Source organism: Delphinapterus leucas, chromosome 19, assembly GCF_059928025.1.
Source record: "Delphinapterus leucas isolate spDelLeu-1000000601 "Yukka" chromosome 19, BTC_Dleu_Yukka2, whole genome shotgun sequence".
Classification (NCBI taxonomy): domain Eukaryota; kingdom Metazoa; phylum Chordata; class Mammalia; order Artiodactyla; family Monodontidae; genus Delphinapterus; species Delphinapterus leucas.
In genome coordinates this window covers 50,094,171-50,119,552 of record NC_143147.1, presented here as the reverse complement: position 1 = coordinate 50,119,552, position 25,382 = coordinate 50,094,171, and the positions used below count along the sequence as shown (strand labels likewise).

The 25,382-nt window shown below is 55.3% G+C and overlaps 1 protein-coding gene across 1 annotated transcript; it reads right to left on the bottom strand.

Annotated features, from left to right (window-relative positions):
- Window positions 1–11,102: 11,102 nt before the first annotated feature.
- Window positions 11,103–23,408, bottom strand: IGFBP4 (insulin like growth factor binding protein 4). Its single transcript, XM_022557950.3, has 4 exons — window positions 22,803–23,408; window positions 15,416–15,573; window positions 14,513–14,647; window positions 11,103–12,284 (listed from the first exon to the last, which is right to left on the bottom strand). The coding sequence occupies exons 1-4, from the start codon at window positions 23,149–23,151 to the stop codon at window positions 12,150–12,152; spliced, it is 777 nt and encodes a 258-aa protein (XP_022413658.1). The 5' UTR covers window positions 23,152–23,408; the 3' UTR covers window positions 11,103–12,149.
- Between the last annotated feature and the right edge of the window lie 1,974 nt (window positions 23,409–25,382).

Genomic DNA, 25,382 nt, shown 5'->3' with positions numbered 1-25,382 from the left:
ACAGGAGGCCCGGGCTCTCCCGTGCATGCCAGGCCTGAGGTGAGCACGTGTGACAGCCCTGCCAGCTTCCAGAGTCTCACTCGGGCTCCCTGAGGGAGAGGAGAGGCTGGTGAAACATAGGCAACTCAAGAAAAGTCCAGAAGAATCCTTGAACCCAGATGAACCCCGAGCTACCAGCCCAGTCCTGGAGACCTGGGCAATGGCCCCATCATTCATCCTGGTTCTGCCTCCAGTCTTGGGGTAATGCCCCCCCAGACCTCTCCAGACCCGTTGCAATTAGGGAATCAAGGTGGACAGGCCATGGAAAGCCTCGCCAAGTGGTTCAGAAGGGGCTGCACCGATGTCCCTTTCCTACAGAGCCTTGGGAAGGGGAGAGGTGCTGCTTCTGTGCAGACTGAGCTGTGTGACCCAGTGGCAAGGGCTGCTCTGGAGGAAGTGAAGAGACCTTCCCAAGAGACCTTGAACCACCACTGAGAAGCCACTGCCGCCCCTCCCACTGCCCAACTGCAGTTCCAGAGGGGGCCCCTCTCAGCCCCCCACCCAGCCCCCTCCCTGGCCCTGGACAGAGTCCACGGGAGGTAATGACCTCTACTGCATTTACATAGCTCATCTTTCCTCTAGGAAGATTTCATAGAGAACTTGACTTGACTTTTGCTGATGGGCGGAGCCGCCAGCCCAGCAAGGGCAGAAGGGAAGAAGGACCTCCACCAAGGCAGGAGCTGGGAAGGGAGGGGTCTTTGCACCCATGCAGGGGTTTCCTCTCCAGGCTTTGCAGTCCTGGGTCTTAAGCCTCTCTCCCCCGTACCCACAATGTCATGTCTCCCGACTTTCCACCCTGCCGCATCCCTTTCTCATCCTTCTCTCTACACATAAGTACACCATCCCTCCCTCCTCTCCCCCTCCCAGGGTCTCTCTCCTTCCTCACCCTTCTTCTCATCATACCTTCTCCACCCACCCACCCCCAAACCCATCCTCTCCCCCTTTACAGAAAAACCTTCTTACTCTTGTCCCATTTAATCCCCTCGCCCCTCTGCCCCCGGTGGCTGGACCCACAGCAAAGCCCAGCTGCTGCTGGAGTTGATGGGAATGGAGGACAGCAGCCCGCTGTGCCACCAACCATTTCTCAAAACCCAGATTCCCATGTCCTCTAACCCCTGCCTCCTCTCTGGCTACAGAGTGGACTCCCCAGAGAGCTGAGACACCCTCACCCCTACCCCATCTGACCAGCCAGCCCCCATACTCATCTCCCGCAGGTGGCTTACCTCTGCTTTCATCCTCAGGCCCTAACACCCTACCCCCACCCCCTACCCCTGGTCCTAACTCTCATGTTATCCAATAGGCTGAGAACTTGGAACAAGAGGGAAGGGCTGGGGGGCTAAAGGCCCCCAACCCGGAAGGCAGTACCTTGATTCATGCAGCAGTGTTTTCTGGCTGCATGCTTTATTCATGTGATCCAGGAAAATGGATGAATGTAACAGTGTTATAATGGAGGTTTGTAAGTGTCATACAGAGCTGGCAGGAAGGGTACAGAGAAGATGAGCTTTCCCCAGTTGGGGAGAAGGAGGGCAACGTTACCAAGGCAGTAACATTTGAGTCAGGTCTTCAAGGATAAATAGGAGTCTAACAGTAAAGACGGGGGGGGGGAACCCAACTTTTGCTAGGGGGCTCCTATATGCTAAGTGCAATGTGAAGCGCATTATATATGTTTAATCCCATTTTACAGATTAGAAAACTGAGGCTCAGAAGGTTAACTTTCCCACATTCACCCAGCTAGTAAATGGCAGAGAACAAGAATTCCAAACGTGTGCCCATTCCACTGGCTCAGCACTCTCAGACAAGCAGATGGATGAATTTGTGCATGAAGCACATAGGTATGAAAAGATTCCCTGTTCAGTGTGGCTGAAGCATATGGTGCCCAAGGGAGTAGGTAAGAGAGGAAGCAAAGGAAAGAGGTAGGAGCTAGATCATTAAGAGCCTTGGGTGCTAAGCTGAGAATGTCCAAGGGATGAATACTTGGTGAATGAATGAATGAATGAATGAATGAGGTTGGACTCAGGACCACTGTGTACAGCTGTGCAAGTTGCATGATGCAGAATTGTACACGGCAACATGCTTGGACTTTATCCGGTAGGTAATGGGGAGATAACAGAGGCTTTTTAGACAGGGAGTAAGTAACCAGATGTGGGGACAGGAGAAAGGATCTGAGGCCTGGGCTGGGAAGGAGTGTGATGGGAAGAGGAAGCTGTGAAGACTTGGAGTTCAGGCCAGGAAAGAGATAGCGGCTCTCATCCTGAGGCAGGCTGGGACAGAAGCCTACTTGATCTGGGCCTGGGGCCTGGGTTCTCTCCGAGCTTGAAAGGACTACATGGGAAAGAACAGGACTGGGGCTCCCCCTTCCCCCTGTATTAGTCTGCTCAGACTCTGCCGTAACAAAATATCACAGACTGGGTGGTTTAAACAACAGACACTTATTCTCTCACACTTCTGGAGCCTGGAGGTGTAAGATCAGGGTGCCAGCATGGTTGGGTTCTGGTGAGGATTCTCTTCTTGGCTTGCAGACGGCCACCTTCTAGCTGTGTGCACATATGGCCTTTCCTCCGTGCATTTTCCTCTTCTTACAAGGCTACCAATCCTATCAAATTAGGACTCCACCCTTATGGCCTCAGTTAACCTCCTAAATTATCTCCTAAGAGTCCTATCTCCAAATACAGTCACATTGGGGTCAACCTGTGAATTTATGGGGACATGCTATCCAATAGGCTGAGAACTTGGAACAAGAGGGAAGGGCTGGGGGGCTAAAGGCCCCCAACCCAGAAGGCAGTACCTTGATTCATGCAGCAGTGTTTTCTGGCTGCATGCTTCATTCATGTGATCCAGGAAAATGGATGAATGTAACAGTGTTATAATGGAGGTTTGTAAGTGTCAAATCAATCCATAGCGCCCCTCCATACAGGACCCTGCCCCAGCCATGTTCCCCACCCCCATAATCCCCCCAGTCCCGGCCAGGCTGGGGCTCTCAGCCCCAGCAAAGCAGACCCTCTTCTTCTTGAGTCTGTGCCCTTGGAGCCAGCCAGGGACTCGTTTTGTAACTCTCTGCTTCCTGGAAGGTGTCTCAGCCTTCACCCCTTCCCAGTCAAATCTTGCCGGGGGGGCTTCTCTGGTGGCGCAGTGGTTGAGAGTCCGCCTGCTGATGCAGGGGACACGGGTTCGTGCCCCGGTCCGGGAAGATCCCACATGCCGCGGAGCGGCTGGGCCCGTGAGCCATGGCCGCTGGGCCTGCGCGTCCGCAGCCTGTGCTGCGCAACGGGAGAGGCCACAGCAGTGAGAGGCCCGCGTACCGCAAAAAAAAAATCTTGCCGGGGAGCAAGTGGACTTGGCTTGGAGCAGGCCTAGGGGGGCAGGAAGACGAACCAGAAAGAGAGAATAAGGAGGGGGAGGAAAGGGACAAGGAGTCTCGCTCACTCATTCACCTGAGTCACCAAATACCACGCTGAGTGCCCACGTGAGCAATGCAGAATTAGGTGACCCCCGGTTGGCTAGGAGGTCGGGAGAGGCCTGCACATGACCCAGGAGAGAGCTTATCTCCTCCACAGCATTCGGGTTGGACACCCCGTGAATACCGAGATGGGATGTATCCTTTCCTTAGTTCACCCCACTCCCCTGCGCACGCACACACGCAACTTCTCTCTTATGCATCAAGAACTAGAAGCCTGGTGGTCAGACAGATCTGGGTGGCAGGTCCCCTCTGCCATTGATTAGTTGCATGATTTAGGGCAAGCCACTTCCCTGGGCATTAAGCCTCAGTTTCCTCGACTGTAATATCCGCCTCAAAAAATTAGAGACACACTGGGCGTGAACACACTTTGTAGCCTGTGGAGTACCAGTGTTCATTCTGAGAAGGCTAGCACTCCTATCGACCTCTCATTGGGCACCTAACATAATGCCACGTACCAGACTGCTGGAACAGGAGCTCGACGAAGAAAAAGACCCGCATGTTCACTGCTGGATCCCCAGCACCTAAAACAGCGCCTGGCGCACATCAGGCCTACAGTATTTGTTAGAAGCTTTGCTGTGTATTATCTCATTTAATCTTGATAGCAACACTATGTAGGTATCATTATTTACCCTCATTTGATGGATATGGAACTGTGGATTAGGAGATTAAGTCCATTTCCCAGGGTCCAACCATAATAATGGTAAAGTGTGATTTGAACCCAAGCGATTTGGACCCAAACCCATAGTGATTATGATAACGATGACATTTGGAACTTATTGAACCAGAGGTCATCAAGTCCAATCCCCTGCCTCCATCTACACCAGGATAGAGTTGTCTGCCCCTCCTTCTGGTGTCTCTGACAAGCCCCTCTTCTCCCACCAGCGATTAGGTCCCCATCCCACTCCAGCCGCTACACCAGGCTGCCCAGACTGTTACAAAAGTCACCTGTCCCTCTGTCTGCCTGAAAGTTGGCATATTTCCCTGTAATCTTCCACCCAGAATCTTCCATCAGGACCTCCTTCCTTCCTCCCAAATATTATAGCCCTTCCTAGCTTCCCCTTTCTGGAGCCTGAAGAGTCTCCCCTGCCCCCACTGGGAGACGGTGCCAAAAGACCACTGCCCTGAGTTCTAATCTGTATGCCACCAGCTCATTTATGCCTTCAGGCAAGCAAATCACAGACCCCATCTAGGCCTTTGTTTCTCATCTGTGTAATGGGTGAACTGGAGAAGAACTTGAAAGCTGCTCCCAGCCCCGGTCTTCTTAGGAAGGACCTTTCTCAGGCATTAGGCTGGAGCCATCCCTCTCCCTGACAACCCCCACCCACCCACCCACGCGCCGCCCTACACCCCCCTCTCCAGCCCAGGAGATGCCGCCCAGCTCTCTCCCGAGGCTTCCTGTGTGGTCTTCCCCACCACCCACCTCCCACCCTAGAACTTTGGGATCTGTCTCCTGGCAACCTCTGCTCTCCCCCACTCTGGGCCTGCCCTCTACTTTAGATTGTGCTGACCCTCTCCTCCCCTGCCAGGGCCCAGAGTCCCCTACAAGGCCACCATCTGCAGAGGACCCAACTGGAGGCTGGCCCTTCCCTAGCCTGCAAGGCCAGCTCCCCTCATACCAGCCCCAAGAAATTCCCCAAGCAGGGGTTTACAAGGTCTGTTTGCATTTTAAAGGCAACTTCCTGTGGTGCACCCCACCCCCGAAAAAGAAAACTTTTCAAAGCTTTTCAGGTCCATTTACATTTTAATATAAACCCATCTGGGCCTGTTGCCTGGGATTTAGGACTCACCAGCCCCTAAATCCAAAATCTCTTTGGGGGAAGGTTTTTATTTTTACCACTGCCCCTCCCTTGGTGCATGGGGCTGGGCCCACCCAGGGCTTTTGGAAGTCGAGGTGGTCACAGACCCTGGGAGCATGGTCCCTCACAAGGCCTGCAATCAGGCCAGGGTCACTGAGCAGTCACATGTCACTTTGAATGAGAAGCCTTGACCTGAAGCTGAGAAATGAAGTTGGGAAACAGCTCAGCCGAAGGCAACTGGACTTTTGTTTCTTATGATGTTTTTTTTCTTATGTTTTCTGGGGGAAAAAAGCCCTCTATTGTCTGACTAACCTTCCATGATGCTGGAAAATTGAATTTGTTTCCTGAGCAGTCTGGTCCAATTTCCCCTGGGTGGGGACGAGCCTGGCCTCCCCTTCCTGCTGCTTCAATTTGGAAGCTTCTGGCTCTACTCAGAGACCAGGACCCAGAAGGGAGGCAGGGACCCTGATCCCTGGACCTGCCAGGCCATAGCACCCAGGATCCTCCCCGCGGTCCTTGCTCGGGAAGCTTTTTCTGGATCCTCAAGTTTCCTTGTCCTCTCTATCTTAGCAACCTGGGTTTGCTGGGCCACCATCTTAGCCTGTCCCCCACCCACCGTAGCTCTGTGGCCCCCAGCTCCCTACCTCTGTCTCTAGGCTCTCGGGGCAAGCCGATAGAGGTACAGCTGTAAAGCATTTGTGCTGGCTGCCAGGCTGGCGGGAGGGCCATCTGCAGCCGGGTAGCTGCCAGGCCTGCGATGACGGGAACCCTGGGCCTCAGCCCAGCCCCAGCCCTTCCACCCCAACCCCCAGGGCAGGAACTTGGCAGTCTACCAAGGCCAAGGAGTCCAAGGGTGAGAGAGGAATGGCCTCGGGGCACTCCTGGAGTCGGGGGACAGGCATAGTTAGCCCCTATTTGGCAACCTGCAGCTGAGCTGAGCTTCAGGAATGGGGCTCAGGCTCCCAGAGGAGGCGTCATAAATTCTAAGACTGCCCCCCTAAGCCTCAGTGAGAGACTTGCCCTCAGCTGGCCACCATCCCACCATAATCCTCTGTGGGTAATAGAAAAGTTCCCAGGCCGCTAGCCTGGAGAGGAGAGAGAAGGAAAGTAGTCTCTCTCCCAGCCCTGATGAAAAGGACCCTCCTCACCTCCACTTCCCCTTAGCCCACGCCCCCTCTCCCCTCCCAGGGAAGGGCATTGAGTAAGTGGACTGCCGAGACAGGCCTCCAGCCACAGCGGACCCATCTGGTTCCAATCAGGAGAGCTGGTTCCCAGATTGTGGAGGGCACACGGGGGAGGGAGACCACAATCTCACAACCTCACTACCTCACTGTGCACCCCCAGCACCCCTCCCCACAGTGTGGCCCCCTTTCACCTCCCAGAGGGGCCTCACACAGAGCCACCGGAAGACTAGGTGAGGCAGGGAAACTTTAGGGGGCCTGGGCCGCCTTTTCCTACCCAGTGGCCTAACCATACACCCCAGACCTCTGCCCTTAGTTAGACAACTAGGCCACAGAGGAGAGAAGGGAAACTGCAGGAAGGAAGGGGCCTGGAGGGAGGAGAAAGGGCTGCAAACACAGAGCAAGGGAGCCCTAGAAACCACCAGGTCCCAGCTGGATTTTATTACAGATGGGAACCACAGGTCCTGAGAAGGAAGTCCAGTAGAACCACTTACTGGACTTGGCCCCAAGCCCCAGGAACTCTATAGATAGGAATCACCATCCCCATCTGACAGATAGGAAAACTGAGGCTCGCAGGATTGAAAGGTCATACCTGCCCAACCTCACCCAAGTAGTTAAGTGACCAGGTCTGCCTGAGCCAAAGTCTGGGCACTAGGCTGCCCTCCACAAAGTCAAGTTTGCCTCAGCAGCCCAAGCCCCAGGAACCCATTTTGCTTTCCCTGCTGCCTCCAGATTTGGACGAGGGCCTGCTCTGGTTTCCCTCACCCACCCAGCCCCAACCTCTGTCTCCAGGCCCCGGGTGAAAGGATAAAACAGCCTCCCCAGTCATGGCTTGGCGCCAGGGTTCTCTCCTGGCTCTGGATGACACTGGCCCCTGGGCCTCAACTTACCCATGGATAAAATGGACCGAGTTGTCTGAAACTGGGTTGAACAATGATTCTGTGATTCTCCAACCCTCCATTCCTGTCATCCTGAACAAACCTAGAGGCTTCCCCTTGGCTTGGGTGGTCTTTAGAAGGTTCTGACCCCAATTTCAGAATTTAGAGCCAGCAAGGGGGCCAAGACAAAGAGGGGACCCAGCCAGCTATGGAAGCCGCTAATCTCCATCTCTCCCTGAGGGGACTTCACTGCTGCCTCCACTGAAAGCAATTTGTCATGCCCTGAATTAAGTGATTCCAACAAGGGTTTAATTTCAGTTTAATGGCTCTGTTTTTATGTGTAATTAAATACCACTGCATGGCAAAAATATGTTGTTTGCACTTTAGAGACTGTGTAAGGGTCCAGGAAGCCAATCCCACCGGGTTTCCACTCCCAGGCTCCACCAGCCCCTCCCCTTGCCTGGCTGGAATTGTCCAGGTCACGGAGAAGGGGGTTGGAGACCTGGGGAAGGGAAGGGGACAGTGAGGGGAGAGGTGGTCCTGGTGGCGCCTACTCACTCATTAGGGTATGTTTCTAATTATCTACAGCACCCCCACTTCTACTCCCTGAACCCAAGCCTCCCCAACCTCTGGGGCCTCAGACATAGAGGGGACAGGTTACTCTACAGTTAGGATCTAATTAGGCACCACGCTGGCTGGCGCGGTGTCTGCTCCCCCGCGCATGCGCATGTGTGTGCCCCGAGGTCCGTTCCATTGCCCCTCCTCCACTCATTGCTCCCGTTAACTCCCTCCTCCCCCTTGAATATACTTCCTCCTCATTGACCCTCTCCCCAGACTCACAAAGCGCCCCCTTCCTCCCCTCTTCCCTAGGACAGCCCAGCATCCCAGCTGCCAGTGCCTCCCAGCTCCATCCAACCACATCATCTTGGCTTTCTCTTTCGAGGTCAGAGGTGACATTGCCATAGGGGTCTGGAATGCAGGGGGAGTTTCTCTGACTGGGAATATTTCAGGGTCATTTACCACACAGCCAGATCCCCCCAGAAAGGGGGACCCCTGAGCAGGAGCCCCAAGTCCTGCATGCCTCCTAACATTCCTGGAGTAACTTAGTGGTGGAATCTGGCCCAGAGGGCAGAGGGGTTAGAACAAGCAGCCTTTTCCTGGAAGGGGTTGAAGGAATGGCTGTGTCTGGAACCTCAGGTCCCGGATAGGAGAAGGGGCCAGGAGGCTTGGCCAGCTCTCCAGAGACTCCCCCACCTGAATCCAGTACTGGAATCAATCCAAGTCTCCATTTTTTTCTCTCTACTCCCACCTGGCCTTCTTGACAATGGAAAACCCAGCCTCCACCCCTCAGCCAGACATCAGGTCTTGATCTCCACTGGGGAGCCGGGAGATGGAAACCGAATGAATGCCTGATGCCAGTCAGCACCAATGGGCTAGGGGGTCCCCATCCCCCTGCTCCAAACCACAGTGGGAGGAATGACATTTCTTAGGGAGGCAGGACAGACCACTCAAGGACTTTGGTTTAAAGTTATTCTAGGGGACTTCCCTGGTGGTCCAGTGATTAAGACTTCCCTTCCAATGCAGGGGGGGCGGGTTTAATCCCTGCTTGGGGAGTTAGAATCCCGCATGCCTCAGGGCCAAAAACCCAAAGCATAAAACAGAAGCAATATTGTAACAAACTCAATAAAGACTTTAAAAAATGGTCCAAATCAAAAAAAACGTTAAAAATCTAATAAATTAAAAATTAAAGTTATTCTAGGTATGGTGGCCCCACCAGGACACAAGAGTTTGGTCCTTGCCTCCTCCTCCCTTCCACCTCTGCCAAGATGCTGATGCCCCTGTGGCAACTAGAGTGACTGTTCAAGCATATTTGGAAGCCACGGGAGGGCTGAGGTACAAACTAGACCAGCAATTCCTCTCTGGAGCCCGGTTCTCCCCACTGTGACACTACCCAGGGCAGTTCACTTCCTCTGGCCTGGCAGCGGTAGAGGGTGTCCACATTGACACGGAGTTGCTTTTATTTTGGCCCTGTCACATGGCCAAAATAAAAATGTGGCATCTTAGTTCCCCGACCAGGGATCGAACCCGCAACCCCTGCCACGGAAGCGCAGAGCCTTAACCACTGGACCACCAGGGAAGTCCCCAGAGTTGCTTTTATTTCCTTCTTTTTTGACAACTAGGACCTGGCTCCCAGATGGTGCGGGCAATCACCATGGGTGGGGGGCGTCCTGTGGGATGTGGGATTCCCACTCCCAAAGCGCACATCCTCTGTTCTCTTGTGTTAGACAGCTCCCTACCAGCCCTGCACCGAGGACACCTAATGAGTGGAGGAGGGAAGGACATACACACGCTGTGAATTTCACTCCCTCTCTCTTCACATCACACCCATTCATACTCAGATTCATACAGCCCACCCAGACACACCACACAAATGTGCGTCACATCTACACACACCCAGCCGAGGTACACACGCCCTGTAAAAGCCCACACTCTCACATTTCAGGTGTCACGTCACTATATGCACACACGTGCGCGCACACACACGTTATAAATACACACCTATCACAAAGGCACATCCCAGGCCACACGTGCAGCTACTTCCCAAGCAGACCCAGGTTTTTTTTGGAGGCACATGAAAAGAAAAGGACCTCTTACCACCCATTCCAAGGATACAAGAATAAAGCATTAGGAAGGGAGGCTGGAGACAAAGGGGAATTTAAAGAGATGCCTTAGGGAAAGAGATACTCTCCCTACATTTGGCTTAGGGACCTAAAACTTCATCTTCAGCCTACACTCAACCTCCTCTCCCAGCATGCCTTGGCCTCGGCCCCAGAAGGAAGGGGCTCTATGAAGAGCAGGCCCCCTAGCTGAAGGAGCGGCACTTTGTTCTTTATCTCCTGCTGCTGGCAGCAGCCTGTGGTGCCTCAGGAAGACTAGATGGCCGTGGGATGCCGCCACAGAGGCAGAGTTAGAGAGATGAGGACTGCGGCCCCAGGCTCAAGATTCAGACGGCACAGGTGCCAGTGCATCAGGGGCCAGTGCAATCGAGAAGCCTGGGAGTGCCTCAAGAGATCAAACACACACACACACACACACACACACACACACGCACACACAGCACAAAGGTGGGAGGTAAGGAGCATTGGGAGATGACCAGGAATCCAGTGGTACCACGTGGGCACACATTCTGGGGCTGGCACTGAGAGCCCACAGCAAGATCAAAGATACCCCCACTCCCAACCCCTCAGAAGGAAATCTCAGCCCCAACCCCCAGTCAGGAATCTAGGCAGTCAGAGCTGTGGAATGTGTTGGAGAGCTTACCCCCTTTCCCTAGCTTCAGGGCAGTACCTCCCCTCACTAAATCGATAAATCAAATCCAGACGCAAACCCAGTCTGCCTGATGCCCTAGGAAATGCCCCCGCTTCACACACCAGCTGATCCCAGAAATGGCTCTGGCCCAGCAGGGCTGGCCCAGCTTGCTCCCTCCCTTCAGAAGCCATTACTGGCCCACCAGGAGTCTGAACACAGCACACACTCTGGGGACAGAGAGGCTCCCCAGGAAGAAGCTGCAAGGAAGAGGAGGGTGAATTGGCTGACCCTTTGCAGTCCTTTTACCATGTAAGACAGTTCTCCCCACCCCTGGTGCATCCCTGTCTCTTAATTGTAAATAAATCAACCAAACACCATTGTCTACAGTTTTTTTGGTTTTGTTCTGTTTTGTTAAAAAAAAAAAAAAAAAAAAAAAAAAAAAAAAAAAAGACAAGACATCATGGCCAGCTGGTAGGTCCCTAAGTCTCTTTCCATCCAGTCAAGCCAGAAAATGCCCAGTGGGTAGGGAAATATCGGGGAGGAAGGTCCAGGGAAGGAGGTGTGGGGAGGGAAGCAGAGCCACAGACAGCCACTGAAGGATGGAGTCATCCTGGTGACTTCCTGGCTGTGACCACAAATGGCGGAGGAAGCAGGACCCCAGGTAAGTCCCTCACCTCCCAGCATGTGGTTTCCTTTCTCCATCAGGCACATGCAGTCCAGCTGTGCATTCTTTCCTCCTCCCCAGTCACTGCTCAGAGATGGGCCCCACCTCCCCAGCCCTCTGTCCTGCAGGCCTTCCGCTGACCTCTTCCCTCCCCCAAAGCAGGGTCTCAGTTGCCAGGCAACAAAGCTAAGGTGGGCTTGTCCCTGCAGGTCCTTCCCCCTGGAGGGACCTGGGGAGGAAGTAAAGGGGAGCCTGGCGGCCTTTAGCTTTGGAATTGGGTCTCAGTCGGTCTCCTAACCACTGAGTCATCTGCTACCCCACACTTTCCCTATGGCCTCCACCCTCTGACTAGTTTGAGGGGAGGGACAACGGTCAAGGTACATGTCTATTTTCCTCCCCTCATTATGGGACTGGGACTTTTCTTCTCCTACAGACTTGTGCTCACCTTATAGGAGGTGGCCTCACATGTCTAAATCAGAGGGAGTCAAAATAAGAGCCCGCAGGGCTGAACACTAGAGCTGACATGTAGTATGTGGTCAAGAAGTGTTTATAGATGGCTGAAGGGCTGAATGAATCCAGGATCAATTTGGAAACATACCAGGGCTCTCTCAGGCTATCTAAGCCCAAAGGACACCCCTAGGCTTCGGCTCACCCCAAGGGCACACCCATGCTCATAAGCACACACGCACACACACAAACACACCCCAAGGGAAACTTCTGGGCCAGAAGCAGGGCCAGGACTCAGACCCAGGCTCCAGGTCAGCTCTGCAGCCTCCAGGGGAGGGGGCAGCAGGGGGCAGTGAGCCCCCCGCCTGCTGACAGGCCTCACTCGCGGAGGCTGTCAGCCAATTGATGGCAGTCCAGCTCCCCCTTCGGCTCCAGGCCCCCCGGAAGCTTCACTCCCGTCTTCCGGTCCACACACCAGCACTTGCCGCGCTGCCCATCCAGGGCCGGGTGGCACTGCCAAGACAAGGGTGTGAGAGGTCAGATCTCAGGCAGCTGGCCCCGGTCCCAGCCCAGCCCCCAAGTCAGACAGTGGCTCCAAGATGGACTCTTGAGGGCACAGGCTTTCTTGAACATGGGTCCTCTGAGCTCACTGGAGTAAAGCTGGCCAAGAAGGAAAGGTCCAGACAGTTTTGGTGCAGAAGGTCCCGAAGCCAGGGTCCTGAGGAAGTTCTGTAGCCTCTACCTGGAGGGGAGACTGGGTCCATGGAGCTGAAAGGTGCAGCTGGATTTGAAAGGCTAGGGTTCAGGTTGGAGAAGTCTTTAATTTGTGTTCTGATTGTGTTTTACTTTGGGTTCTGATTGTGTTGGGACTCTAAGAATAGGATTATGGTTAAGACTGTGATTATCCACACTGAAGTTGGTGTAGGATCAGCAAGAGAACTGCAGTTGAACTGGGATTAAGACTCAAACTTGAGTGGGGTGAGGCTTAGAGCCCAGGTCAGAAACGGAATTGGGATAGAGACAGAGGTCAAGGTCAGAACAATGAAGGCAGTTGGGCTAAAGTTTGGGTCGGGATTAGACGGGGGAAGAGGAAATAGGGGTAAAGGTGTATTTCAGAGTCAGGGTTAGAGCTGGAGTGAAGGTTGTCTCAAGGGTCAGAACTGGCCTGAAGATAAAGGGTCAAGTGTCAGAATTTTCAGTGGGATAAAAACCGGGGGGAAGGAAACACATAAACGTGTATAACACAAAGAGTGAACCCTAACGTAAACTATGGACTTTAGTTAATAACTAACGATCAATTTTAGTTCCTCAGTTGTAACAAATGTACCACACTCATGTTAATAGGAGAGGCTGGGGGTGGGAAAGTAGATGGGAACTCCGTACTTCCTGCTCGGTTTTTCTGTAAACTTAAAACTGCTCTAAAAAATAAAGTCTATTGATTTTTTTAACGGGGAGGGGGGACAGTTTTTAAAAATTGGAACAAGGGGGAATTCCCTGGAGGTCCAGTGGTTAGGACTCTGCTTTCACTGCCGGAGGGCCCAGGTTGGGGAACTGAGATCCCACAAGCCACACGGCGTGGTCAAAAAAAAGGAAAAAGAAAAATTGGGACAAGGATAAAATTGGTATTGGGATAAAGGCTGGAGGGAGGTTTGGCGTTGGTTTGGCGGGGAGACCTTTGTGGTCCTCCTCCATTGCACACCTCTTCATAACCTCCTCATGCCATCCTGGGGTGTGCAGACTCGGGGGCAGCCTTTCTTCTCCTAGCTAGGCCCCTTCTGGCTGAGTGGTGGTCCACCTTGTGGATTCGTCTGTAGAGCACGGAGTGGGAGGACGTGTGTGCCTACACCCACAAGGGCTGGAGGAGATCCAGGCCACACCCAGCACGAGGCACCCCACCCAGTGTCCTGCCCAGATATGCCACCCTTCTGAGTGAGCCCGACTGAGACAGGCCAGAGATGGGGCTGGAGCAGGCCAACCTCGTTGACCATCCCAGCGTCCTGGGGGCTTGTCAGAAGAGCCCATGTTCTAAGGGAGTAAGGAGGTACAGAGGTTTCTGCATTCCTGTCTTGTCTCCTGTCTTGTCCTTCCTCTGCGGCACCCAAAGTTCCCATCTCCAGCTGTCAGGTCTGGCTTCACCTCCAGCCTGGCTGAACCCCAGGTGGTTTGGCGGCTCAGCTTGGGGGAAGGGGCAGGCTGAGTTTCCTCCTCAACTCTTCAAGACCTAGCCCCTCCATTCCCAGATGAAACCTCAGCCATCAGGAGTTCCCTGGCAGTCCGGTGGTTAGGACTTCACGCTTTCACTGCGAGGGCCTGGGCTCGATCCCTGGCCAGGGAACTAAGATCCCACAGGCCACACGTGGAAACCTCAGACATCCAGGGACAAAGGAGAACTCACAGGAGTGGAGGAAGGAGAGTGAGAGAGGGTTGGAGGCAGAGGTTGGCAGGAGTGCCAGGTCTGCATCACAGATGGTGACTACACAGGTCATAGAAATAAGCCTGGACGGGGAGGCAGGGTAACTGGTCTACCTTTAACTCGCTCCGTGGCTCTGGGCCGGCCTCTACCCCTCCCTGGGCCTCAGTCTCCTCACCTGCAAAATGAGCTGAGGTCCTGAGGTTGGGGGAGGGTTTGGGGAGGGTCCAAGGGGTTAGGTTTGGGTTGAGGCGCTCCCCCCTTCCTGAGACCTCCATCCTGGACATCCTGGAGCTGAGGCCGGGCCAAGTCGGCGGAGATGGAGACCCACCTGCTTGGGGTGGAAGTTGCCGTTGCGGTCGCAGTTGGGAATGGGGATGATGTAGAGGTCCTCGTGGGTGCGGCTCTGCGAGGCCGCCAGCCGCTCCAGGGCCCGGTGCAGCTCACTCTGGCAGGAGCCCTGGGGCTGGAGGAGGGGGGAGGATGAAACTGCTCAGCAGAAGGGAGAGAGGCAGGAGGACCGGGGCTGGGGGTCAAATCAGGACTGAGGGCTCTGAAAGGAGGGTTAAGGCCTGGAAGCTGAGCAGGGCCCAACGAAGTAAAAGGAGGAGCTCGGGCTCAGGGGACACTGGCGAGCAGAACAGAGGGACATTGAAGAGAGGACCTTGAGCCAAAGGGCTTCTAAAAAGGAGGGCTATGATGTGAAGGGAACTTGTGGGGAAAGGAAATCTATGGTGAAGGACAGGAAGGGGATAATTTCTAAACAGGAGTGACGGATGAAATCATATAATTAACAACTTGTAAGACCCAGGCATGGATCCATCAGAAACACCCATCAGAAAGGACATTAGCCAGACCCTGGAGCAGGGTCCCAAGGCTCCCTGCTATGGCCAGCATGAACCCTTTAGCTCCTGAGAAGCTCTGGGGTGGGGAATCCCTGGGAAGGGCCAAGAAACATCAGGAGGCTTGGGGCCGCTGCTGTTCACCAACCAGTACGGAAGTGTCTCAGTGTTTAACAATAACTTCAGCTATCCCAGTGTCTAGAACTGGTGAGCAGGAAAGGAATTTCAAGAAGAGGAGTGAGGACTTTCTGGGCCCTGATGATGCATACTAGGTGCATCTTGCACACAGCAGACATCTAAAGAATGTTTGCTGAATGGACATTGTCCAGATCTGGTGATGGTGGTGGTGTGTGTGTGCCTATGCACATGCGCATTTGGTCAGAGATCCTCACCACAGGCCGGGCTTCCTCCCGAGGGACCCCGATGACCTTCATCTTGCCCCCACTGGTGCTCCGGTCTCGAATTTTGGCGAAGTGCTTCTGCAGGCACCTGCGGTCATGGGCGCTGCAGGGGCTGAAGCTGTTATTGGGGTGATCACCCTCGTCCTTGTCTGCAATCAGGCCAAGATGGGGAAAGGTCAGCGATGGGAAAGGACAAGGCAGCACAGCAACCCAGCCTCCCACCTGCTTTCTCCTTCTTAGGGATTCTCCAGCCTGGCGCTGGGGAAGAGCAGGGGCTCTGGGGGGTGCGAAGAAATGAAAGCAGCACCCCGGTTTCTTCCCCACTCCCCAGGATCTCCTCAGGAGAATATTCCTCTTGAAGTCCTTGATTTGTCCCTCACTCCACCCAGTCCAGCCCTCAGATGAGTCACCAGCTGCAGCTGCCCAGACAGCAGGACGGTCCCCTGGGCCCTGCAGGGAGGTCTCAGGCAGGCAGGGGGCCCCACACCGAATCTCATCCCGCTTGCATTCAGCTCTTCCTACCATCCCCCTCTCGGTCTGCTCTTTCTTCCTCTCTCCTTTCCTACTCTTTTCAGCATCTCGCTGAGCCAGCCAGGGGATCCCCAGGGCTGTCGGCTCTGCTGACCCTCTTCCAAATGGCCAGAATCAAAGTTTCCATGAGTGATGAGAAATCTGGCCCAAAAACTCTCTCCATTGGCTGCACAGGAGAAGTGGGAGTGGGTGTGTATGCCTGCATATGTGTGTGTGTGTGTGTGTGTGTGTGTGTGCGTGTGTCTGAGACACTGTGTGGCTCCAGGACCAAGAGAACACCCTCACACATCCCTTCAGCCCCCACCCCCACCCCAAAGTCTCCCATCCTTACATTTCAGACCCCATCCAAAGTGCATATCTGTTGCCCAGAGCCAGGGCACTGGGGACGCGGAGATGGGGGTGGTGAGGCTGAACCGCCACACTTTCCCTGGGCTCTCCTAAAGGCTCTATCCGAACTCCAGAAAGACCCCATCCAGAAGTCCCAGAATTGTAACCGCTGCTCCTCCATCCAGGCGGCCAAAACCAGAACACAGGGCTGAGCTGGACAAAGAGATCGCAAGATCCCTCTGCAGATCAGAGCCACCTCTGAAATGCTCGGGTTTGGCAACTTGCTGCCGGCCTGAGTGCAGAGCCCCTGCCAGCATTCCAGATGTTGGCAGCAGGACAGAAGGTTACATCTGGTTTGCATCAGGATTTTTTTTCCTGAGGAGTTAGCAGGTTCCTCCATGCATGGCAGCAGTCCCAGAGCTGCCTCTGGGTTAAATGGTATTTTTCTGCAGAGCCAAAGTTAGTTGGGGGGTTAGTTCTCTTTTTATTCTTCTAGTTCTGGGGGTCCAGGGGGAAGCACGTGGATAAAGGGAAACCAGGCAAGGAGGAATCTAGACCCCCAGAAAGTCTTTGTCAAGATTCCACACCAAAGGTTATGTATAAAATTCAGTCACCGAGGATGGGAAGAGGTTTTGTCACTGATGCAGGGCTGGCTTAGAAAAAAGCAACAGAGGGAAGGAATAAATGAAGCAGATAGATATAATCCCTCCTTCTGCCTATTTAACATCCCAAGAAGGACAGTCTGGAGGGGACTTCTGTCCCAAATGATCAAGTTCCCGAAGGTCAACCAAGGAGAAGCCACTACAGCAAGATTTCCCGGCTGGTGTGGGCAGCAAAAGAAGGGGCAGATCAATTTCAGAAGACCAGGATTGTGCAAAGGGGGCCATAGGAAGATAGACCCCAAGCCCCCAGGCAGGAACCAGAGAGAAGACCTGAGATCCAAGCTCTTCCCTGAAGACCTTCCCAAGGAAGCTTCTGGCTAAGAAGGCCCAGGCTGGCCAGTGACCACCCCCCGCCATCACCACGTCCGCCTTGCCCAAAGCCACAAGACTAGTGGATGGGGTCACAGCACTGCAGGTGTGTAGGCTGGAGCTGGGGATTGGAGAGAAAGGAAATAGAAGACCTAAAAGAATTGATAGATTTGTCTTGGAACCACAGAAGCGGAGCGAGCTTAGAACAAAGGGGGCCACCATTCTACCTGGAAAGGCTCTAAGGATCCCAGGGGCTCATTTGACAAAACCCACGACACTACCTTGAGGGCCCCCTTCAACCGGAAAGGTTTTGTTGTTCTTCCTTCGAGTTTGCTTTCTTTTCATGACCATAAAGGAAAGCACGGCTGTGCACAGTGACACTTGTCCCTCTTGGTAAGTGGCCAGATGTTCTTAGGTTCCCTAGGAAGAGTTTTCTAATGCACGGGGCTGCATCAGGAGATAGAGTTCTGCCCTGGAGGTGTGGCACGTCAGGGTGGCAGAGGTCTCAAGGACCCGGAGAGATATGCCGTAGAAATTCGACTACTTTCCAACATTGTGTTTCTATGAGTTAAGTTCACAAAAACACTCGGGGGAGGGATTTTTTTTTTTTAACATCTTTATTGGAGTATAATTGCTTTACAATGGTGTGTTAGTTTCTGCTCTATAACAAAGTGAATCAGCTATACATAAACATATATCCCCATATCTCCTCCCTCTTGCCTCTCCCTCTCACCCTCCCTATCCCACCCCTCTAGGTGGACACAAAGCACCGAGCTGATCTCCCTGTGCTACACGGGGGATTATTAAAGGATATTTGGAAAGATCATCCCTTAATTTAGGAAGTGCCATGAAGGAAGACAACTGGGTCCACTCACTGAACCCCGGGGACGCGTAGGGCATAGGGCGAGCTTGGAAACATAGCTCATGTTCTTGTATCAGGAAGGCTCCCGTCACATGGGACATTATCAGCAGGCAGCCTGCCCGGCCTCCCCCACCTTGGTTTCCCCACCAGCTTGTGTCTCAGCTTAGAGTAGAACACGGCAGGCAGGGAGAGTGGCTCCGTACTGCCTCTCTCAGGGGCAGGGGTACACAGACTATGTCCCTATCTGCCAGCTCAGACACAGACAGGCTGGGACTCAAGGATCACAACCATACACAAACAATCACGTGTCCAGACACACACTGGTCCACGCGTGCACACCCACATGCACCCAGGCGCCCTGACCCTGCCCTGGCCACAGCACAGTGACTGTACCCCGGCTGTTGACTTTCCACTTAATCTGTAACTTCTTTTTGCCCAGTCTTGTTTAACTGGCAGACTGAGACCCCACCCCAGGATCCACCCTAGGCACTAGGCTTGGGAGGGTGAGGGTCATAGCCCTGAGTCTCTAAAAAAACCGTTCACCTCCCCATCTCTAAAACTGGCTAAATTCTTGCTACTTCCCTGCTCATGCAGGGGGTCCATCCTTCTCGTGCTGCTCACCCAGGTGGCGCCCTCTGGAAAAATCGCAATCCTGGTGGGTTCCCCTCTGCGCGGGAGCCGAGTCAAACCTGCCCGCCCCCCAGCAAAGGTCGGACCTCCCGACATCTGAAAGGCTTGTTTGGGAGGCGGGGCTTCCAAGGTAGGCCAGGTCACCTCCTCTTGCCCCGCTGGAGCTAGGCCAACGACATCCAGCCACAGGGGAAAGCTTGGTCTTTGCTCCAGCCACAGAGGAAGGGCAGGGACCCAGAGAAAGAAGAGGTTTCACAGCTTTGCCACAAATGGCTGCAAAGTTCATGGTCAAAGCTAGAAGATTTCCTCTTCCTTGCTGCCTGATTTCATCCTCATGATTTCCCTTCAACTCCAGCCCCCACTCCCCTCAAGACGCCCAGGGTGAGGCTGTGAGGTAGGTGGGCCCAGCCAACCAGACACGATCTGGAGGGTCACCCACCTGCCCTACAACAAAGGCCTTTTCCTCCTTCCCCTGCACTCTGGCTGGAGAAGCCAAGACCACCCATGCTGGGTACCAGGCTTCTCTTTGAGGTCTGGCTCAAGGGGTGTCCCCCTCACCCTTGTGCCATGCTGCTGGCCTCAGACTAAAGAGTCAGAGAAGGACAGCTGGCCCTTCCACCCTACCCCCTCCGCTCCTCTGCATGTCCCCCCAGCTTTGCTCACTTGCCCTGCTGTCCCCCAAAGCCCCAGCATCAGAGGAGAAGTTAAGCTTCAACTTAAATCCATTCGGCTTCCTCTTCATCACCATCCTCATCACTGCTCCAGTATTGAACTCTTCCTCCACGCCAGATGCCCCAGCCCTGCAAGATAGGTCCCACTGTCCCCCCTTTTTATAGATGAGGAAAAGAAGCAGTCTGGCTAGAGGAAAGGAGAAGAACTTATCTCTGCAGCTCCTATGTCTTTAAATGGAAAGACTCCTGATACCCGAGGCACCAATAATTCTGGCTTTGCCAAAACTAAAGAAAAAATGTTAAGCAGCCATGCCCCCCCTTCCCCCCTCCCCCAAGGCACAGAATTTCTGGGAAGGCCCTGTTCCCATGACATGACTGGATTCCCAGTACTGAAGTAGGGGGGACAATATTTGCTGTGTTGACTAAAAATTAACCCAGCCTGCATGTTCCCTAACCCTGTCCCAGAGGGACCCAGAGCACAGTTTAGGATCTCCCCAGTCCAAACGCTAATCTTCCCACTGTCCACTCCCCCAGATTCCACAAGTCGAGGGTCAGTACACTGAATCAGGATTGTGGACTTCTGACACACGAGTCCCACCCCGCCCCCACCTCTGGCGGCCTGAGCTGTGTTAATCCACAACCTTTTCTGGCTTGGAAAGCTGGGACAGGGGGTCACGGCAGAGGGCACAGGGGAGGGCGTTAGCCAGGAGAGGGATGGGGGAGACCTGCCCCAGGAGCAAAGAGTGGGCCTCTGGACCATAGCAGGCCAAGGGAGGGGGCAAGGTGAGTAACTGCTCTCCCCAGTCTCCTGCTGAAGCTCAGCCCCAAGAGGAAAAGGCAGGAAGAAGAGCGTGATTGACCTCTCTGCCCAACTATTCCCCAGGCAAGAAGGCCCTTGGGCTTCCCTGGTGGCGCAGTGGTTGAGAGTCCGCCTGCCGATGCAGGGGACATGGGTTCGTGCCCTGGTCCGGGAGGATCCCACATGCCGCGGAGCGGCTGGGCCCGTGAGCCACGGCCGCTGAGCCTGCGCGTCCAGAGCCTGTGCTCCGCAACAGGAGAGGCTGCGGCGGTGAGAGGCCCGCGTACAGCAAAAAAAAAAAAAGAAGGCCCAAGCTTTGGGACGCAGGAGGGACAGTAGCCTATCGACAGTGGAAGGCTCAGGAGGACAGCCGGGAGAGGGGCCGAGCCCTGGCCGCCTGGTCTCACCAGACACCCTGCAGGGCTACTGCACAACTCTAGGAGGCGCCTTTCACGTGGTGCAGTGTGGCCCGGGCCGTGGCAGGGGTACTTCTGAGATGACTGGGAGGTAAGAGGGCATGGACACAGCTTGCTGAGTAGGTACCTAGTTTCCCCAGGGCCCCCCAGACCTCCCCTTCCCCTCTCCCGATATCTGCCTGCGCTGCAAGGGTGGAGGCCAAGGCAAGGAGGCCTTGGGCCCTGTAATCCAAAAGGAGCCTAAAGCTGCCTTTCGAGGCTGGTGTACACGATGTTCACAGGACACTCACAAACTGTTCACACCATGCCTCCCCAGCTCCTAGGGGAACAGTTCCTTCCACTTCAGGACGGGGTGTTCCTACCCAGCCAGGGAAGAAGGGGCTCCCAAGACCCACTGAGGGCTCTTCTGTCCCACGTCCAAGTTGGTGAGAGAGGAGGGGCTCACCAGCCATCCTAATCTGGTGCCAGATACCCGCTGGCCGGTGGAGGGTGGAGGCACGAAGCCAACGGCACCCGTTATACCCGGGGAGCCCAAGGGCTCAGCCCTCACTCCCAGTCTGGTCCTGTACCAGTACCCCTCCTCTCCCACTAGCACTGGCATCTCTGCTCCAGGATCAGTGACTTACACCCTCAGAAACCCCCCACCCCCGCTTCCCAGATGTGCTGGGTGTCAGGCTGGCATTTCTCCTAGAATGTTTTCTGCTGACCTATCTCTCGCTGCCCAGGGGCAGGAAGGGCCGAGAGGCCCGAGGCCCAGACCCCTGGGGTCCACCTCCTTCCTGTTTTCCCTGCATCCTGCTCTCCTCTGGCTAACAAGCTGCAGAGCATTGAGGAAGTGGAGCGGTCTGGGACCCAGGGCAGGAAGCTTGGGGCCGGAGTCCCAGCATCCGGACTGCAACAATGGAAGCTTCAAGCACCAGGAAAAGAGACAGAAACAGACAGAGGCACAGGGAGAGCAAAACAGAGTCGGAGAGGGAACAAGAAACAGAGGCAGAGGTAGAGAAAGGCAGACAGAGATTCTGAAAGCAACAGAGAAAGACAGGAACAAAGACAGAAAGAGAAACGGTGACAGAGTCAAGAGAATGAGCAACGGAAAGAGACTGAGACGAAAGTGAGCAAAGCAGGGCAACAAAAACAGGAAAAGGAATAGAATAAAGAGAAAGAAACTGATAACGGGCAGGAGATATTGAGGAAAGGAGAATCTGAGAATGTTGTTAGTGAAACTAGAGATTGAGAGATGCAGCAGGAAAGAACAAAAGAATAAAGAGAAAGAAGGAGAGAGACAGAAAGACTATAAGGGAGAAACTGAAAGTCTCCCTGAGAAATAGAGAAAGTGTAAGAATGAGTTTAGGGCCAGAGACCTTCTAAACCTCTCTCTCCCTTTCTGTCTCACCCCCCCCACCCCCCGCCCATCCCTCCGCTCTCTACTGCCTGTCCCGTTAGGTTTCTGCAGCTCTGGGCTGGGAGCCAAGACTTGCTTCTCTTCTGCCACCTCAAATGGCACCTGCCAGGAGAAAGGAGCAGGGTGCCTGTGTACCAGGGCAGGAGGAGGTGCCCAGGCCTGGCAGAGAGACCCCTGTCTTCCCAATACCTCTCAAAAAGCTAGGTGAGCCGGCCTGGGGCTTTGCGGAAGGGCCACTCTGATGCCCCTCACCACCAAAGCCACTCTAATTTACATGTCCCACTCCACCCCACCTCAATGTCAAAAGCTCGAGCCCTGGCTTCGCAGACCCCTGGGGCCTCCGCTTGTGTCCAGGGTGAGGGGAGGTCCCTGGATCAGGAACAGAAAGCCTCCACTGCCGCCAACCCCATCCTCCAGGTATATGGCCCTAGACTGCTCACTTGCAGGCTGTGGGCTGGGCCAGGTCACTTAATTTTCCACTCTTGCCCCAGCAGCCAGGACTACCATTGAGACCTCTCTTCCCAAATAGGCACCCTTGAGATGGAGGGATGGGACAGAGTCCTCTTTGATGGTGGCAACAGGCTGCTAGGGACTTGATAGCAGTTTCCTTGGCTGACCCTGTCCCGTGCCAGTCGGGCCCTGCCACATACCTGCCTTCTGCTCAGCTCACAGGGGATTTTCAAGAGCCTTTCAGGCCAACCCGAATGGGGAAGGGGCTTCTGGGAGGGGAGGACCCCAGGGAGGGCGTGCAAGGGCTGGGGCACCTTACCAGAGGGCTGCAGGCTTTCCTGGATAGCCTCGATCTCTGCCAGTTCCATACACACGCCTTGCCCGTGCACCAGCGTGTGCAGGGGCTTCTCCACGCCCCGGGGCGGGTAGCAGCGCAGGCCGGAGCCGCAGCGGGGGGTGTACACCCCGCAGGGCATCCCCTTGCCCAGGGCGCAAGTGGCGCAACAGCCGCAGCCCGGCTCTCGCACCAGCTCCTCGCAGCCCACGGGGGGGCGGCAGCGCGCCAGCTTCTCCTCGGAGCAGGGCGGGCAGTGGATGGCTTCGTCGCCCAGGCTCGGCCCGGGCCCGGCGGCCAGCAGCAGCGCGGCCACGAGGCACAGGGGCAGCATGACCGGGCGAGGACGGGGCACGGGCGGACAGCGGGGGACACGGAGGCAGCTCCCGGCGCGCCTGGAGGACCCGACCCGGAGGGCGCGGGGACACGGGGCGGCTCCGCTGGCGGACAAGGACGAAGCCGAGGAAGTTAGCAAGCGGGCCGGAGGGGAGCGAGCCTGGCGCTGCGCCGCATCCTCGGCCCGGCCCAGGCGGCTGGCTGTAGGGGGGCAGGGGGCTGAGCTGCTGCCCGGGACCGGCTCCCCCGGACTTTATACCGGCCCCTGGCCACACCCCCAGCGCCTTCCCGGGGGGGGGGGAGGGGGGAGGGAGCAGGGGGGAGGGGAGGGGGGCCCAGGGAGAGGGAGGAGGAGGGGCGGCGGTTAGGGGGAGGGGGCCCTGTCCTAAGTCGTCGCTGCTGCCGCCGCCGCCGCTACTACATCTGAAAGTCCTTTTCTGCCGCAGGAGAAGGCGGCGCAGTTTGGAAGCCACGGCAGGCGCCGAGAGCGCTTCTGAACCGGAGCCCGGGAGGGCAGCGAAGGGCGAGCGAAAGCGAAGGGGCGGCTCCGTGGCCCCCTCCCCCGACCTGGGAAGATTCTCCCCGGACTCCACTGAGATGGCCCCGCAGTCCCCCCGCACTGAGAGCGCGGCGACCTCCTAGCCCGGACTCCCAGCTCCGGGGATTCAGTCTCCCTGGCCAGAGTCCTTCCCACCCCACTCCAGTGCTTCCAGTCCCAGCCGCTGGAGACCAAGTCTGGTGAGGAGGGGAAAGGGGGCCCAGAAGGGCCTAATGGCCCTAAGAGGTTGATAGGCTCTCTCCCCACTTGCCCCTTCCAACCTGCCCCTGCCCCCAATCTCCCCAGGGTTCATTTGGGCCCCTGTCCCCTCTGCCTTACACAGGATGGCATCAGCAGAACTCGCACCGGGAGAGGGAGGTGCCAAGACGCTTGCTCCTTCCTGGATGTTTGCTTCTACTGCCCAGACCCACTCCCAGAGGGATATCAGCTGAGGAGATTGCCACTCTCAAGTGCACATTGCGCATTGCACACCTCCAGGGGGCACCATTTCTCCGGTAGTCATCGTAGACTTGTATAGCTGTTGTGACTGCTTTCCAGCAGATGGCACTCAAGCGTTTTGAGAAAGGGATGCCTTTTTCTAATGCACCCAGCAGTGCTATTGGGCTAGTGTCAGGGGTGGCTAGGCCCTCTGTGAGATCCTGTTGGTGCCTGTATCCCCTACCCTTTGCCTCAGTCTTGCTGGGATTAGGAAGGGTTCTAGAGTAGCACGTGGAGAGGGAACTCCTCTCCTAGGTGGTCTCTCAGGTCCCCCAGGGTTTACCCATCCTCCCCCACAAAACTTTCTGCTATCCTGGAGCTGATTTCAGGGTAACGGCGCCTGTCCAGGCATACCTGGTGACCTACTGTGGATTTGTTTGGCTTGGCCTAGAAAGCTGCAGGGCGGCCAAGCTGAAGTGCATATCAGAGACCCTCTTCCTGCTTCCTCTCCCAGCGCAGGGGTTTTTTCAATCTCACAGGGATTGGGCCCTCTCCTACTTTCTGCAAGTACAAACTGTCCAGGTGAGAGGAGGAAGAGGGGCTAGAAGCTGGACCTGCAGGGGCAGAACCAAAAGTTGCAAACTGACGGCACCTACTGGCAACCATAAAGACTGCAGGAGGGCTGGGGAGTCATGGCCGAAGACAAGATTCTGGGATTCTCTCCGCGCCGTCTCATGGACTACTGGGGTCTCTTCTGCCCCATCTGCCTTGGAGAAGGGTAAAGAGAACCAGGATCCTCAAGTCCCTGGGGAAAGCCTGGCCTGTCCCTGATTCAGAAAACTGCCCCCAGCCCCCTCCCCGTCCTTCACCATCAATGGACCCAGTTCTGCCACAAATTTATTGTGTGAACTTGGACACCACCCCTTGGAGCTCGAATGTCCCTAACTGCAATGGAGGTAGGTCATCTCCACCTAGCCTAGCTTTTGAAGCTCTTGTGAGAATAAAATGGGACCAGGAAGAATAGTTCTGATCCCAATGCCAGACTTGTCTTCTAGAAACCGCAGACCTGGGAGGCATAAAGGTACTGGGACATGGAGGAAGGAGGGCAGAACTGGCGAAGAAGCATGAATGCAGGTGAGTGTAGGCAATCTGGACAGATTTCCAGGTGAGACAGATGCCCACACTGCTACCCCAGCAGCCCCCCCAATCCATCCTCGGGCTCACCCCCATCACCATCTAGGATAATTCCTGGG